Raw genomic sequence first — 13,391 nt, 5'->3', positions numbered from 1 at the left:
GAAAATAGATAAGTCCCCTGAGCCTGATGGCATTTATCGTAGGATTCTCTGGGAAGCAAGGGAGGAGATTGCAGAGCCATTGGCCTTGATTTTTATGTTCTCCTTGTCTACAGGAGTAGTGCCAGAAGACTGGAGGATAGCAAATGTGGTTCCCTTGTTCAAGAAGGGGAGTAGGGATAACCCTACTAACTATAGGCCGGTGAGTCTCACTTCTGTTGTGGGCAAAGTCTTAGAGAGAATTATAAGGGATAGGATTTATGAACATCTGGATAGGAATAATGCGATCAAGGATAGTCAGCGTGGTTTTGTGAAGGGCAGGTCGTGTCTCACAAACCTTATTGAATTCTTTGAGAAGGTGACTAAGAAGGTGGATGAGGGTAAAGAGGTAGATGTGGTGTATATGGATTTTAGTAAGGCATTTGATAAGGTTCCCCATGTAGGCTACTGCACAAAATACGGAGGTATGTCATTGAGGGTGAGTTGGAGGCTTGGATTAGGAATTGCCTGGCTAGAAGAAGACAGAGGGTAGTAGTTGATGGTAAAGGTTCATCTTGAGGTGCAGTTACTAGCGGTGTTCCGCAAGGATCTGTTTTGGGACCATTGCTGTTTGTCATTTTTATAAATGACCTGGAGGGGGGGCTAGAAGGCTGGGTGAGCAAGTTTGCGGATGATACGAAAGTCGGTGGAGTTGTTGACAGTGAGGAAGGATGTGGCAGATTACAGCGGGATATAGATAAGCTGCAGAGCTGGGCAGAAAGGTGGCAAATGGAGTTCAATGTAGGTAAGTGTGAAGTGATTCACTTTGGTAAGAGTAACAAGAAGATGGAGTACTGGGCTAATGGTCGGATACTTGGTAGTGTGGATGAGTAGAGGGGTCTTGGTGTCCATGTACACAGATCTCTGAAAGTTGCCACCCAGGTAAATAGTGCTGTGAAGAAGGCATATGGCGTACTGGCTTTTATTGGTAGAGGAATTGAGTTCCGGAGTCCTGAGGTCATGTTGCAGTTGTATAAGACTCTGGTGCGGCTGCATCTGGAGTATTGTGCGCAGTTTTGGTCGCCATACTATAGGAAGGATGTGGAGGCAGTGGAACGGGTGCAGAGGAGGTTCACCAGGATATTGCCTGGTATGATAGGAAGATCGTATGAGGAAAGGCTGAGGCATTTGGGGCTGTTTTCATTGGAGAAAAGAAGATTTAGGGTGACTTGATAGAGGCGCACAAGATGAATAGGGGTTTAGATAGGGTTGACAATTAGAACATTTTTCCACGTATGGAGTCAGCTATTATGAGGGGCATAGCTTTAAATTAAGGGGAGGTAGCTATAGGACAGATGTTAGGGGTAGATTCTTTACTCAGTGAGTTGTGAGTTCATGGAATGCCCTGCCAGTAGCAGTGGTGGACTCTCCCTCTTTGTGGGCATTTAAACAGGCATTGGATAGGCATATGGAGGATAGTGGGATGGTGTAGGTTAGGTGGGCTTGGGTCGGCGCAATATCGAGGGCCAAAGGGCCTGTACTGCACTGTATCGTTCTATGTTCTATGTTTGCACAGTATGCACCCACAAATAGCAATTAAATAAACAATTAGTTATCAGATTATTATTGGGCCTGGTTGGGAGGTAAGTGAGCCACATCTCACACTGAATAAAGAGTAGCAATCGCATCTCTTCGATCCTCCCCGACTTCTACTGACTCCTTGGCGTCTGACTTATCAGCTTCAAAGTCCTCAATCTCAAATTCTCTCAGATCTTCATTCAAACCCCCTCTGTGATTTTGTCCAATTGTAATTTCAGTTTGCGTTCTTCATCTTTCTAAACATCATACTCCCCTCTTCTTCCTCTTCTGTACCATCAGAAATGATGCTTTCAGTTCTCAGATTTCTAACACCAACTTCAAATCCTTCCCAGAAACAATCTATTCCACCTTGTTTTTGGTATTTTCCCCAGCTTCTCTCCACTTTTACTTAGTGCCTAAAGCTTCTCCTGAGGTCATACAATCATGTAGCACAGAAACAGACCCTTCAGTCCAACTCATCTGCGTCAATCAGATATCCTAAACTCATCTAGTCCCATTTGCTAGCATTTGGCCCATTTCCCTCTCAATTCTTCATATACTCATCCAGATGCCTTTTATATGTTGTAATTGTACCAGCCCCCACCATTTCCTCTGGCAGCTCATTCCATACATGCACCACCCTCTGCATGAAAAAGTTGCCCCTCAGATCCGTATTAAATCTTTCCCCTCTCAGCTCTCTAGTCTTGGACTTACCCATCCTAGGAAATAGATTTTGTCTATTCACTCTATCCTTGTCTCTCATGATTTTGTAAACCTCTATAAGGGTCACCCCTCTTGAGATATTTTGTGATCTGAAGTTTCTGCTATTACTTGCTGGTGCAAATAAAAAGAACTTTAAATAATTAATATCAAAGAATCAATCCTTGTACAAATATACTGTCAACACACAAAGAACAACTTGTTTTTGTGCTGCGCATTAACATTACAATGTCCTTCACGTTTCACAGAAATGAAAATAGCTAAGCCTGCAAGAAGTGAAAGAAGAGTTAGTGGAAACACAATTTGATGAGGCTTTTGAAGGGGAGAGAGATAGCAGATTGGAGGGAATTAGTGTCAGGTTGAAGGATAAATTCGATGCAGAGCAGAACAGTGAGATTAATAGTTCTTGGCATAAAGATCTTTTACCTCAGTGCTTTCCAGTGTATTATAGAAACACTACATATTCTCACAAAGATAACAAACAGCTTTGCTTTCCCTTCCATCATGTACTGCTACCAGCATATACCACTTCAATCTAAAGCCTTCCGATGACACGAGCAAACATGTCAGACAGCAACCACTATGCAAATTGATGGCTACTATCAGCTGCCACTGTTTATATTCATTAGATTAGGCTCGGAGTTAAAACAAAACTTAATTAACAATTTCCCTTCTATCATTTTTTAAGTACAGTCACTGCACTTCAGGTAAACTAAGGAACTGCATTATGCTACAGTCAGGGATCGTATGTTAGCTCTTATGAAGAACCGAAAAATGTTTATTCTTTGTTTTACTTATCAATGGCTTACATTGTTAACAGGAACCTTGACTTTGTAATATTTACTGTTAATCAACTTTAATCAGGGCATTGTTTCATTCTTGATTTCAATTTTGTCTGAAGTTGGTTATAGTATGAATATCATCCCCCTACAGCACAGTCACAGCCTGACCATTGTATTAGAAAGATAACGTGCCTGCCTATCCCCATTCAACTGGACAGTTTCTGATGGTACTCACACTAGAGTACGGCAAAGTTAATGCTCTTGCCAGGTAGAATTCACAATCAATCCCAATTCATTATCTATGGTGGGTTCTTGATCCACAAAAGGAGAAGAAAGAAATCACTTACCTGATAGCTTGAAAAAAAACGTAAAATCTCAAAGAGGCAAGAGCAATTAAAGGTTGCATATATGTCGGGAAAAAAATAGTTACGGTCCATATGAAGACAAAAATAGTTAAAATTAATATTCCAACTGTCCCAAAGGTTGTACAGGGTAAATAAAATTATCAATCAAAAACAATGATAGCAAGAGTATAAATGGAGAGATGGAACATAGATTGTTGATAATTTATGGAATTGCATGGTGTCCATGCACCTCCCCACTCTGACCACACTGAATAATTTGATGGATCCTGGAAGAGCTATGGCACAAGGTTTGATCAGCAACTTCTCAGATGACATGAAGATCTGTGGTGTGGTAAATAGTGAGGAGGAAAGCCTTAAATCTTGGTGTGCATGCCCAGAGCTCCTTGAAGGCAGGGGACAGGCAGTTAATGTAGTTAAGGCGGCATATGGAATATTTGCCTTTATTAGCCAAGGCACAGAATACACAAGTAGGGAAGTTATGCCTGAGATGTACACACATTCCATTAGGCCACATCGGGAATACTGTGTTGAGTTTTAGTCACCACATTACAAGGAAGATGTGATTGCACAAAAGACTGTGCAGAAGAGCATTACAAAGATGTTGCTTGGGTTGGAGTATTTCGGCTGTGAAAACGGACAAGATAGGTTAGGTTTTTTGTCCTTAGTGGAGAGAAACCTGCTGGTGGTGGTGGGTGGGTGAGGGAAATGGAGAGAGAACCCGACTGCATTGTATAAGATTATGATAGAAAATGAATTAACCTTTTAAACTTTTCCCCTTAACATCTTTTAACCTGCGGGCATAGATTTAAGGTAAGGGGCAGGAAAATTTAGAGTGGATTTTAAAGAGTATTTTTTTCCCCACACAGAGGGTGGTGGGTATTTGGAACTCACTGTCTGAAAGGGGGGCGGGGGCAGAAACTATCACAGCGTTTAAGATGTGTTGGGGTGAATACCTGAAACCACAAAGCATGCAAATCTATGGACTAGAGTGGATAAAGTGCTTGATAGATGCAGACACTAAAGGGACTCTTTCTGTGATGTATTCTATTACTCTATGGAAGTGAGTAGAGTTCCTACATTTACTACACTGAGGAACTTGCGCTAGACAAGAACAGTGCAACCTTTTCAGCAAGCGATCGTTGTCAATTTCAGCACATCCCACACAGTACAGCAACAGATGTAGTAGATGAAGGAAAATCATAAATAAGACGTCCAGCGTCAGTTACTAAGCACTACTTTTGTAACTGGTAAGACCCTAAGTGTGCACGACAGAAATGATTGTTAGGTAATTGGCTGTCCATTTACTGCTCGTCTACATCAAGTACTTCACAACTTTGCAGACTTTTCTTTGCTAACCAGGCATTCCCAATCCAGCACACAGGCAAGCCATAATTTACAATTGTTAAGTCTTGACACACTCATATGTTCAAAAGACTTCAACAAAATCCAACTGAATAGATCCATCTATCATTCTACGTGCTCTTTCAATTTGTGAAGCCTGATAAGTACATTCTCAATTGTTCAGGCAAAACTGCAGTAACTTGGGATCATCATCATCTTTAAATACCCCACCAAGTCTCAGAGCAAACTGATAAGCATATATCAGTGATTTTTCATCATTGCTCATCAATATTCTGGAACTTTCTCAGGCTGTAAGTGCACAATTACTGCTTTAGTTCAAAGAGGAAATGCACCTCCATCTCTATGACCAAACAGGGCTTGCAATAACTACAACCTCCTTCTTCCAAGAAATCCCAGATGGCTTCCTTCTTCCAAGATCGCAACTTCCCTTCCCACGTGGTTGACGATGCCCTCCAGTGCATCTCCTCCAATTCCCACATCATTGCTCTTGAACCCCTCCCCTCCCAAAGCAACCAGGACTGTACTTCCCTGGTCCTCAGCTTCCACCCCACCAACCTCCACATACATCTCATCATCCTCCACCACTTCCACCACCTACAAACAGACCCCACCACCAGAGATATATTTCCCTCCCTACCCCTATCAGTGTTCCGGAGAGACCATTCCCTCCACAACTCCCTCGTCAGGTCCACACCCCCCACAAGCCCACACCCCATTCCTGACACCTTTCCCTGCCACCACAGGAAGTGAAAAACCTGCGCCCACACCACTCCCCTCACATCAGTCCAAGACTCCAAAGGATCCTTTCACATCCAACAGAAATTTACCTGTACCTCCACCAATGTCATCTACTGTATCGGTTGCACCCGACGTGGTTTCCTCTACATCGGGGAGACAGGACACCAACTCGCGGATCATTTCAGAGGATGTCTCTGGAACACCCGCACCAACCAACCCCACCTCCCCGTGGCTGAATACTTCAACTCCCCCTCCCACTCCATCAAGAACATGCAGGTCCTGGGCCTCCTCCATCGCCAAACCCTTACCATCCGACGTCTGGAGGAAGAACGCCTCATATTCCACCTTGGGACTCTGCAACCACATGGTATCAATGTGGATTTCAACAGTTTCCTCATTTCCCTTCCCCACCCACCACATTATACCAGTCCCAAGTCTCCAACTCGGCACTGCCCTTCTGACCTGTCCATCACCTTTCCCATCTTTCCGCTCCACCCTCGTCTCCAACCTATCACCTTCTCCCTCACCTTCATCTACCTATCACATTCTCAGCTACTTTACCCCCCCCCCAGCCCCACCCCCCCTCCCATTTATCTCTCAGCCCCGGCCCACAAGCCTAATTCCTGATGAAGGACTTATGCCCGATATGTTGATCCTCCTGCTCCTCAGATGCTGCCTGACCTGCAGTGCTTTTCCAGCACTATGCTCTTAACAATAACTATAATCTGGCCTGCACCACCATATCTTAGCTTCAAATAGAAAGGCAAGACGTCACTGAATGAAAATGAATGTGCATGAAGTAGAAGAGGATTCTGAACTTATAAGAACCAAATACTACTGATGCTGGAAGGCTGAAATAAAGACAGAAAATGTCCGAAATACTCAGCATGTCTGACACCTTTTGTGGAAAGTGGAACAAAGTTAAAGTTTAGTGAAGTGGAGAGAAGTTAGAAATTTAATAAAATACTAAGCAGGTGAAAGGGGAGAGGCGGGGAAAAGACCCAAAGAAAATAAACGTGATAGGGTGCAACAGGAGTCAATAAATGACAAAGGGGTTGACATTGGGATAGAAAAAAGAGAAACAAAAGATGAGACTGGACCATGAAATCTGTTAAACTCAATGTTGAATTTGGAAGGCTGTAAACGCCACACTCAAAGATAAGGTGTTGTTCCTTCAGCTTATGTTGAGTTTGGTTTCATTGGAACACAGGCAGAGCCCTAAACCTGAAAGATCAGCACAAAAGCAAAGTGAAGACTTAAATTAAAATAAAAGACCATTGGAAGGGTCATTCATGGGGGCTGCATGAGTGTGTTTTGAAAAAATGGTCGCAAAATCTGTGGTTGTGTTCCTAGTGTAGGGCAGAGTGCATTGAGAACAATGAACACAGTATTAAGTAGCCATTGACTTACCAGACCAAAGGGTTGCTCTCTTGTCAGAGAGAGACTGCTGGTGCTGGTTTAACTTGAGGGTCACTATGTCTCAGGCAAGGGGAGAGGTTGAGAATGAGAGTTTTTCATGGTAACCTCAGCTGGTTCAGGAATTGAACCAAACTGTTGGTGCCACCCTGTATCATTTAGCCAGCCATCCACCAGAGTGTACTAGATTGGAAGAAGTGAATGTAAAATGCTGCTTTACTTGAAAGGAATGTTTCTGAGGTCCTGGACGATGAGGGGAGAAATGTAAAAAGATGGATGTCACAGTTTCTACACTCGCATGAAAAAATGCCAGGGGAAGGCTTTGGAGGGAGGTGATTTGAGATGATTGAGAACTGGACCAGGGACTGGTTCTTTTGGATGCAATAGGAAAAGGGTGAGGAGAATAGTTTAGTGATGGTTTCAGAAATTACAGGTCTTACTTTACCTTTAAGAGAGAGTCACCTTACATATGACAGACGCAAAATGTAGCAACAAGCGCCGAAAAGAAAGGTTAATTCTTGAAATTCACAGCCTCATTATAATATTTAAATATTAATCTGTTGTTTTAAATTTTACCTGTTTTTGTCTGGGTTTGCTGGCATTTAGAAACACAGCAGCTACATCGAGGCAGGACTTAGGGATGCAGGGCATGAATGTCTTTATACACATTTCCTGGATCTGGCAGCCTGCCTGAGGGGTCCTCAGGATCAGGCACTAGTCCAGTGACCTTCCCTATGAGGCCTCCAATCTGCTTCCCAAGAACAGAGGCTCCCCTCTCCCTGGGGATTCATCCCACCTCCCACTTGCTATTTGATGGTTAAACGACACATTTGCCTCCACATTTACAAAACTAACTTTTGTTAGATATTAGCCAACTTCCTGCATCCCAGCACAGGCTACCCAGCCCTGTGGCATTTACTGAGGCTGTCATCAGGGCTCCAATGGATCAGAGTCACACAGCACAAATGTTTTTGATTCATTCTCAAGTACAGTCTCAGTAAGTCCTTGTCACTCCACGGGCTGTGTGTAAGAATCATGACTTCCAAATTCTTTGGGATTTTCTGACCTAATCTCACTGCTGGGTCAGGTAAGTAAATTCAATGCCAAGGTGTGGGCGAAAAGATTGAACTGTGAAAGAGAGAGATATAAAAGAAAGAAATCTACAGAAAAATTTAAGAATTGAGATTATTCTCTTGAAATATTTTCAAAGCAGTGGGAGCAAATCACAGAAAGTCAAGCCCCGAGGACCTAGATGCAGTAAAGCATTTTGCTAAATAACCTCACATCTTCACATAAGTGGTCAACAAATGTATCCTCACACACCATGTTCTCTCTACCAACTATATCTGTAGTATCAGGCATGCTCACATTGCCACATCCCCATCATTTAGCTATCAACAATATCTACCAATTAAATTTCATACCTGACTTTATATGCCTTCATTCTTACACAGTATTTTTACACTTAGCATTATGGCAATACTCACACTACAAATCTCACAGGTTACAAACCCTGATATCTATTCTACCATGACAGTCATATCACCAAACAGATCATACAACACACGTTGACACACATCCAGTTCATTTGCAGAACAAGGCGGTACACAAATGGAGACAGCAACAATAAACCAGGGATGGCAAGGTGGCTCAGTGGTTAGCACTGCTGCCTCACATCGCCAGGGACTCAGGTTCGATTCTAGCCTCAGGCAACCATCTGCATGGAGTTTGCAGATTCTCCCCATGTCTGTGTGGGTATTTTCTGAATGCTCTGGTTTCCTCCCACAGATGTGCAGATCAGGTGAACTGGCCATGCTAAATTGCCCATAAGGTTAGGTGCATTCGTCAAATGGAAATGAGTCTGGGTGAGTTACTCTTCGGAGGGTCAGTGTGGACTTATTGGGTCAAAGGGTCTGTTTCCACACCATAAGAAATCTAATCTAAAAAATTAGAGACAGGCACTCATAATTCCTAACTCCCAAAGAGGAAATAGTGCTGACCATTAGCGGGATGCTCGCTGCTAAGACCGTAGCCAGTGGTGAGGTTAAACATTATAGTGATAACTAATCATCCTTCTCATCTCCAACTTTCACTTTATACTACACTCTATTCTAATTTACGAGTCATAGGTAGTGTAAGTAAGCATCTTTTACTTTCCTAACTTCTTGCAACAGACTCTTAACCTTAGCTTTTTCAGTGTTATATATTCAAGAGGTACAACCCGGTCAGGTATGAAAGGAGAAGTAAAGCAGTGCTGATGATATAGTCTGTCAAACGATTGCACACTTGCACCTATCAGCTCAAATACTGACATTTTGTGTACCTTTGAGAACAAAACTGAAGGGTGATCTGCATGTGGTGGGATACACGGCACAAGTAATGTGCAGAAAAACTCTTGTAGTTTAACAATAGTGTCTCAACCTCTGGGCCAGGGAGCCCGCATTCAAGCCCCACCTGCTCCAGAGGTTTGCAATAACATGTCTGAACAGGTTGATAAGAAAAATATCTACGAGTAATATGCAGTCACAGCAAGGACTAAGTACGGATGCCAGATTTCCAAAAGGCACAGCTTCAGCTACACAGACCTCAGTTGAGGATATTGATGTGTAAGCTGACAGAAGAATGCTAATGGGTATGCACACTGAGATGTTCAATACATTGGGAAGCATTCCAGAAAGCTTGTGATCAATCTCATAAAAGCATTGACTCTAGTACCAGCTTGGTACAAAGTTTGTTCAGAAGTAGTAGTCCAACCCTTCCAGAATGCAAGTGGTTTCCAATTCCATTGGTACATTGATGAAACCTCCAAAAGCCAGTGCCATAGTTTCCCTTGCAGTGCAAGTAGCAGACATACAATATGTGTGCTGCAGTAGAATCTGAGACTACAGTCATGTAAGCTTAGTCCCCAGCCTCAGATTGTTGCCATTATGGTTGAGGATCATCTGCTAAATGGTTCACGTAGTATTGTATCAAGCCAGCAATCTGGTCTCTCCCAGATAACTATGATTACTGAGGGCTGGCAGTGACTCCATAGAATATGAATCCATTGTCTTCTTTCAGTTTCTCTGTCATGTTATCAGCCCTTGTTACACAGCAACTAACTTTATTTTGCCTTGATAGCTGGAATGTAACTGGTACCACAGAATGCCACTGTGCGACACCTTGCTGAATACTAACAATTGACCTTGTGATTTGCCACACACTAACTGGGCATTGAGAAAATTCCTTTTGTCTCTGGTAAAGGGTGGATTTGACATAAGCACTCATAAAATGACAAATAGTCAGCACCATGGGAAAGCCTGTATGCCAATTGAAGAACTCTGTGTGTTCCACCTGCAAATCTATTGTCGCTAGTTGTTGTAAGAAAAGGAATCAGTCACCTGCCTTCCACAGCAATCAACAGCAAACTCTGAAAAGTTACAATACCTCCAAATTAATTTTAAAAAGTAACAAAACAAAATCACTGAGATGGTCACCTTCACAGACACTGACAATGCAGCCCCTTGCCTTGTTCTGAAGATGCAATTGTGGCTGCAGGAAGTGGCAAATTCCAGAGAGGACATTCTTGTTGACACACAGATGTCTCATAGATTGTTCCACACTGGGACACAGATTGGAGAACTGCTGCCTGAACACCTTGTGTGCTTTTGACCTCCATCTAAAGCTTTCTTCCCTCTTCTAACAACCTGTATTGCACTTCACAGTCTCTGTTTATACCCCAACATTATGCTGTATTTGAATGAGGGTTCCTACTAGTCTCTAAAGGTAATTGGTTTGTACATAAGTCTTGAAGACTCTTTTAACTGTTATTGAACTAATTCATGTAGACTTTTGTAATTTAAACAACTGTCGGAAGTGCTAAATACTTGGAGAATCATAGCAGCAGAAAAAAAACACTTAATGGAAATGGGAGTAATTCTTCCAACTGCTGAATGTATATTCAACAGTGTGAGTTTACAAGAGGCTGATAGCTGGAGTGCTCAGGTCCAACATTGCACTGCTTGTATTAAATCAGCATTACGCAATAGACAGTGCCATGACCCATCTGTGCTGTATGCTTCAAATGGGGTGTCCATTGAAATGTGCTCTCACTAATAAGGTGCAATGAACCTCAAGTGTATGCACACCCACTGCTGATGCCAGTCTGGTAGTACAAGGACACTTGTCCCATCCAAACAATGCGTGCTCATGTGCACAAAGTGTCTTTCTCTCCCACTCCAGTCATCTACTGCTGATCACAAATGGTGTTACTTTGAAGTTGTTAACTTTTAGCATGTCAGCTTTCCCTACATAAAGTATATCATTCAATGGCTGTAGTGGACAATAAATAGTCATTATTTTTCTAACCCATTTGCTGTTTTTGAACTATGTCAGGTCTGAGTTGTCTCCCTGACAGAGTGGACCTAAAGACTTTCTGCAAGTTAAAAAAAAGATATTTCATAGTTACAAGTACTCTGGCTCATGACCGAATTAGACATCAGGAAGGATGAAAGAACTATGCCAAACAACGAGTGATTTTCAAATCTTTCATTAAATTATGACTATTTCGAGTCTGGATCATTTAACATACACAGCTATTCAAACCTATCCGAAGCCCATGTTCTGCACTCTGGTGGTTGTAATCTCAGAGCACTCACGTTCATGTTTTTTTTGAGTACCATTTAAATTGAATAATCTGAAAGGGAGACATACACTCTCCATCAGAAGAGAATTTGAATAATCGGACAATTGTTTGGTGTTTTTTTTTAACCAGGAAATCATAATCCGGAAACTGATTTTTTTTTTAGATAAAAGAAACTATTTGAGCGTATCTAGTTCCTTTATTGACCGCGGGCGGGCAAAAGGACTAACGTTCACCAGGAACTCTGCTGTTTCATTTCTGGTCAGGTTCCTGGCTGTTTGTTTCGGCGCCCCCATTGTCTCTGACCATGGTGCTGAAACAAGGAAAGCAGCTGCAGCACTCCCAAAGGGAAATGGAACATTGGGAGTCGTGGCTGTTACATTATTAAGCAATTCGAAAAGAGAGGAACGGGCTGGGTGATTTCTAAAGGGGCTCAGTGTTCAGCCAAGCAATTTATTTTGGGCTGTCTGAGGGAATCGTACTGAGAACTCCAGTGTCCAAATACTGCCTTAATGTAACGGGTCGTTTTACAGCACTATGCATGTCATATCACAGCTGGTCAAGAATCACTAGCAAGAAGCCGTTCCAACACGCTTTCCCTTTCAGTAGCAGGCGGTGGATCAGACTGAACATTGTAATTAAAATAGCAGACACCCCCTGTGTCCTTCGGCTGCACAGAGGTCTATATTCAGCTTACGATTTCACTAAGTTGGAGTGCAAGTGTGTTCTTACAATGAGAATACTGTCTGTGAGTGTGTTCCATCAGCCCTTATCAAAGTCACGGCACAGGCTGGCAAAGTTTCGCTTTTGGTATAAAGATAAAAAAAAGTCCTCTGATTAAATAATAATCTTCCCGAACTGACACAGGAAACTTCCCTTCCTTCCTCCCACACCTAAACTCACCCGGTTTCTAAGCAAAGACATGCATCGATGGAGTTCACTTACGAGTTCCGTCGAATCGTGTTGCTATTGTATCCAGAAAGGTGTTCTGCGGCGCAAGCAACCCTTTCATGACAGGCATCTTTTCGTGTACTGACAATAACAGCCGTAGCCATTAAAAAGGATTAAACAATAGGGGAGTATATGAGTGTAAGTACATTGACTCAGATCTCAAGGAGTCAGCCCCAGGCACCCGAGCACTTGTGTTGACTTGCACGCTTTGGCCAAGCTGAAGCGATCATTGCCTCTTCAGTCCAATCTGCCCGCTAAAACCGAAAAGTTGATCCCAAGTTAAGCCAGCGACACAGTCGAGCTGATGCTGATTGAGCCAAGGATCCGGGAAGGGTTGGGTGTCGGGCGGGTGACCGTGTGATGTTCCAGCGTGTGCCTCCTTTCTCTTCGGAGAGCCTAGGCAGTGCGAAAGCGCTTCCACCGCGCCCGCTTTGTCCAAACAGACGCCGTGTCACATGAGTAACAGGGTTCAGGATGATGGGGAGGATCTTCAGAGTAGCAGCCGTTCCCAGGTAACATCAAATTGGCTGGATTGTATGCATGTTTTAACACTGGAAGCCAATGAAAGACGTACCTCACATGAATGTATTAATATCAGAGAGAAGTGTCTGATTTACATTCTGCTAATTATATCCCTTCCCACACTTTTATTCTCTATTACTTCATTCTCACGGGGCGAATGTGGGAGCGTTCTAACAGTTGCTAAATAAGTCGGGAGACGGATAATCGTCAATTAGTAATGAATATTATTCAGAAAAACCTATTTCATTTTAAGATTACTTCACGTTAATACAGTCTTAACATCTATAATGTTATCAGTTTCAGAAGTTAAGCTCCTGTACGTTAACTCACTTCAGTTTATACATGTAGTCTTTACTAAAA

At 42.7% G+C, this 13,391-nt stretch overlaps 1 protein-coding gene across 1 annotated transcript in view; it reads right to left on the bottom strand.

Moving 5' to 3' along the window:
- Positions 1 to 12,579, bottom strand: part of kcnh3 (potassium voltage-gated channel, subfamily H (eag-related), member 3) — a 703,578-nt gene extending 690,999 nt beyond the window's left edge. The window contains exon 1 of the mRNA XM_060828128.1: positions 12,504 to 12,579. Within this exon, the coding sequence (XP_060684111.1) occupies positions 12,504 to 12,579 (76 nt within the window). The remainder of the gene's footprint in view (positions 1 to 12,503) is intronic.
- Between the last annotated feature and the right edge of the window lie 812 nt (positions 12,580 to 13,391).

The sequence above is a fragment of the Hemiscyllium ocellatum genome, chromosome 7 (genome assembly GCF_020745735.1).
Source record: "Hemiscyllium ocellatum isolate sHemOce1 chromosome 7, sHemOce1.pat.X.cur, whole genome shotgun sequence".
Classification (NCBI taxonomy): Eukaryota; Metazoa; Chordata; class Chondrichthyes; order Orectolobiformes; family Hemiscylliidae; genus Hemiscyllium; species Hemiscyllium ocellatum.
Note: the sequence above shows the minus strand (reverse complement) of the source record. Positions and strands in the feature narration are given on the sequence as shown.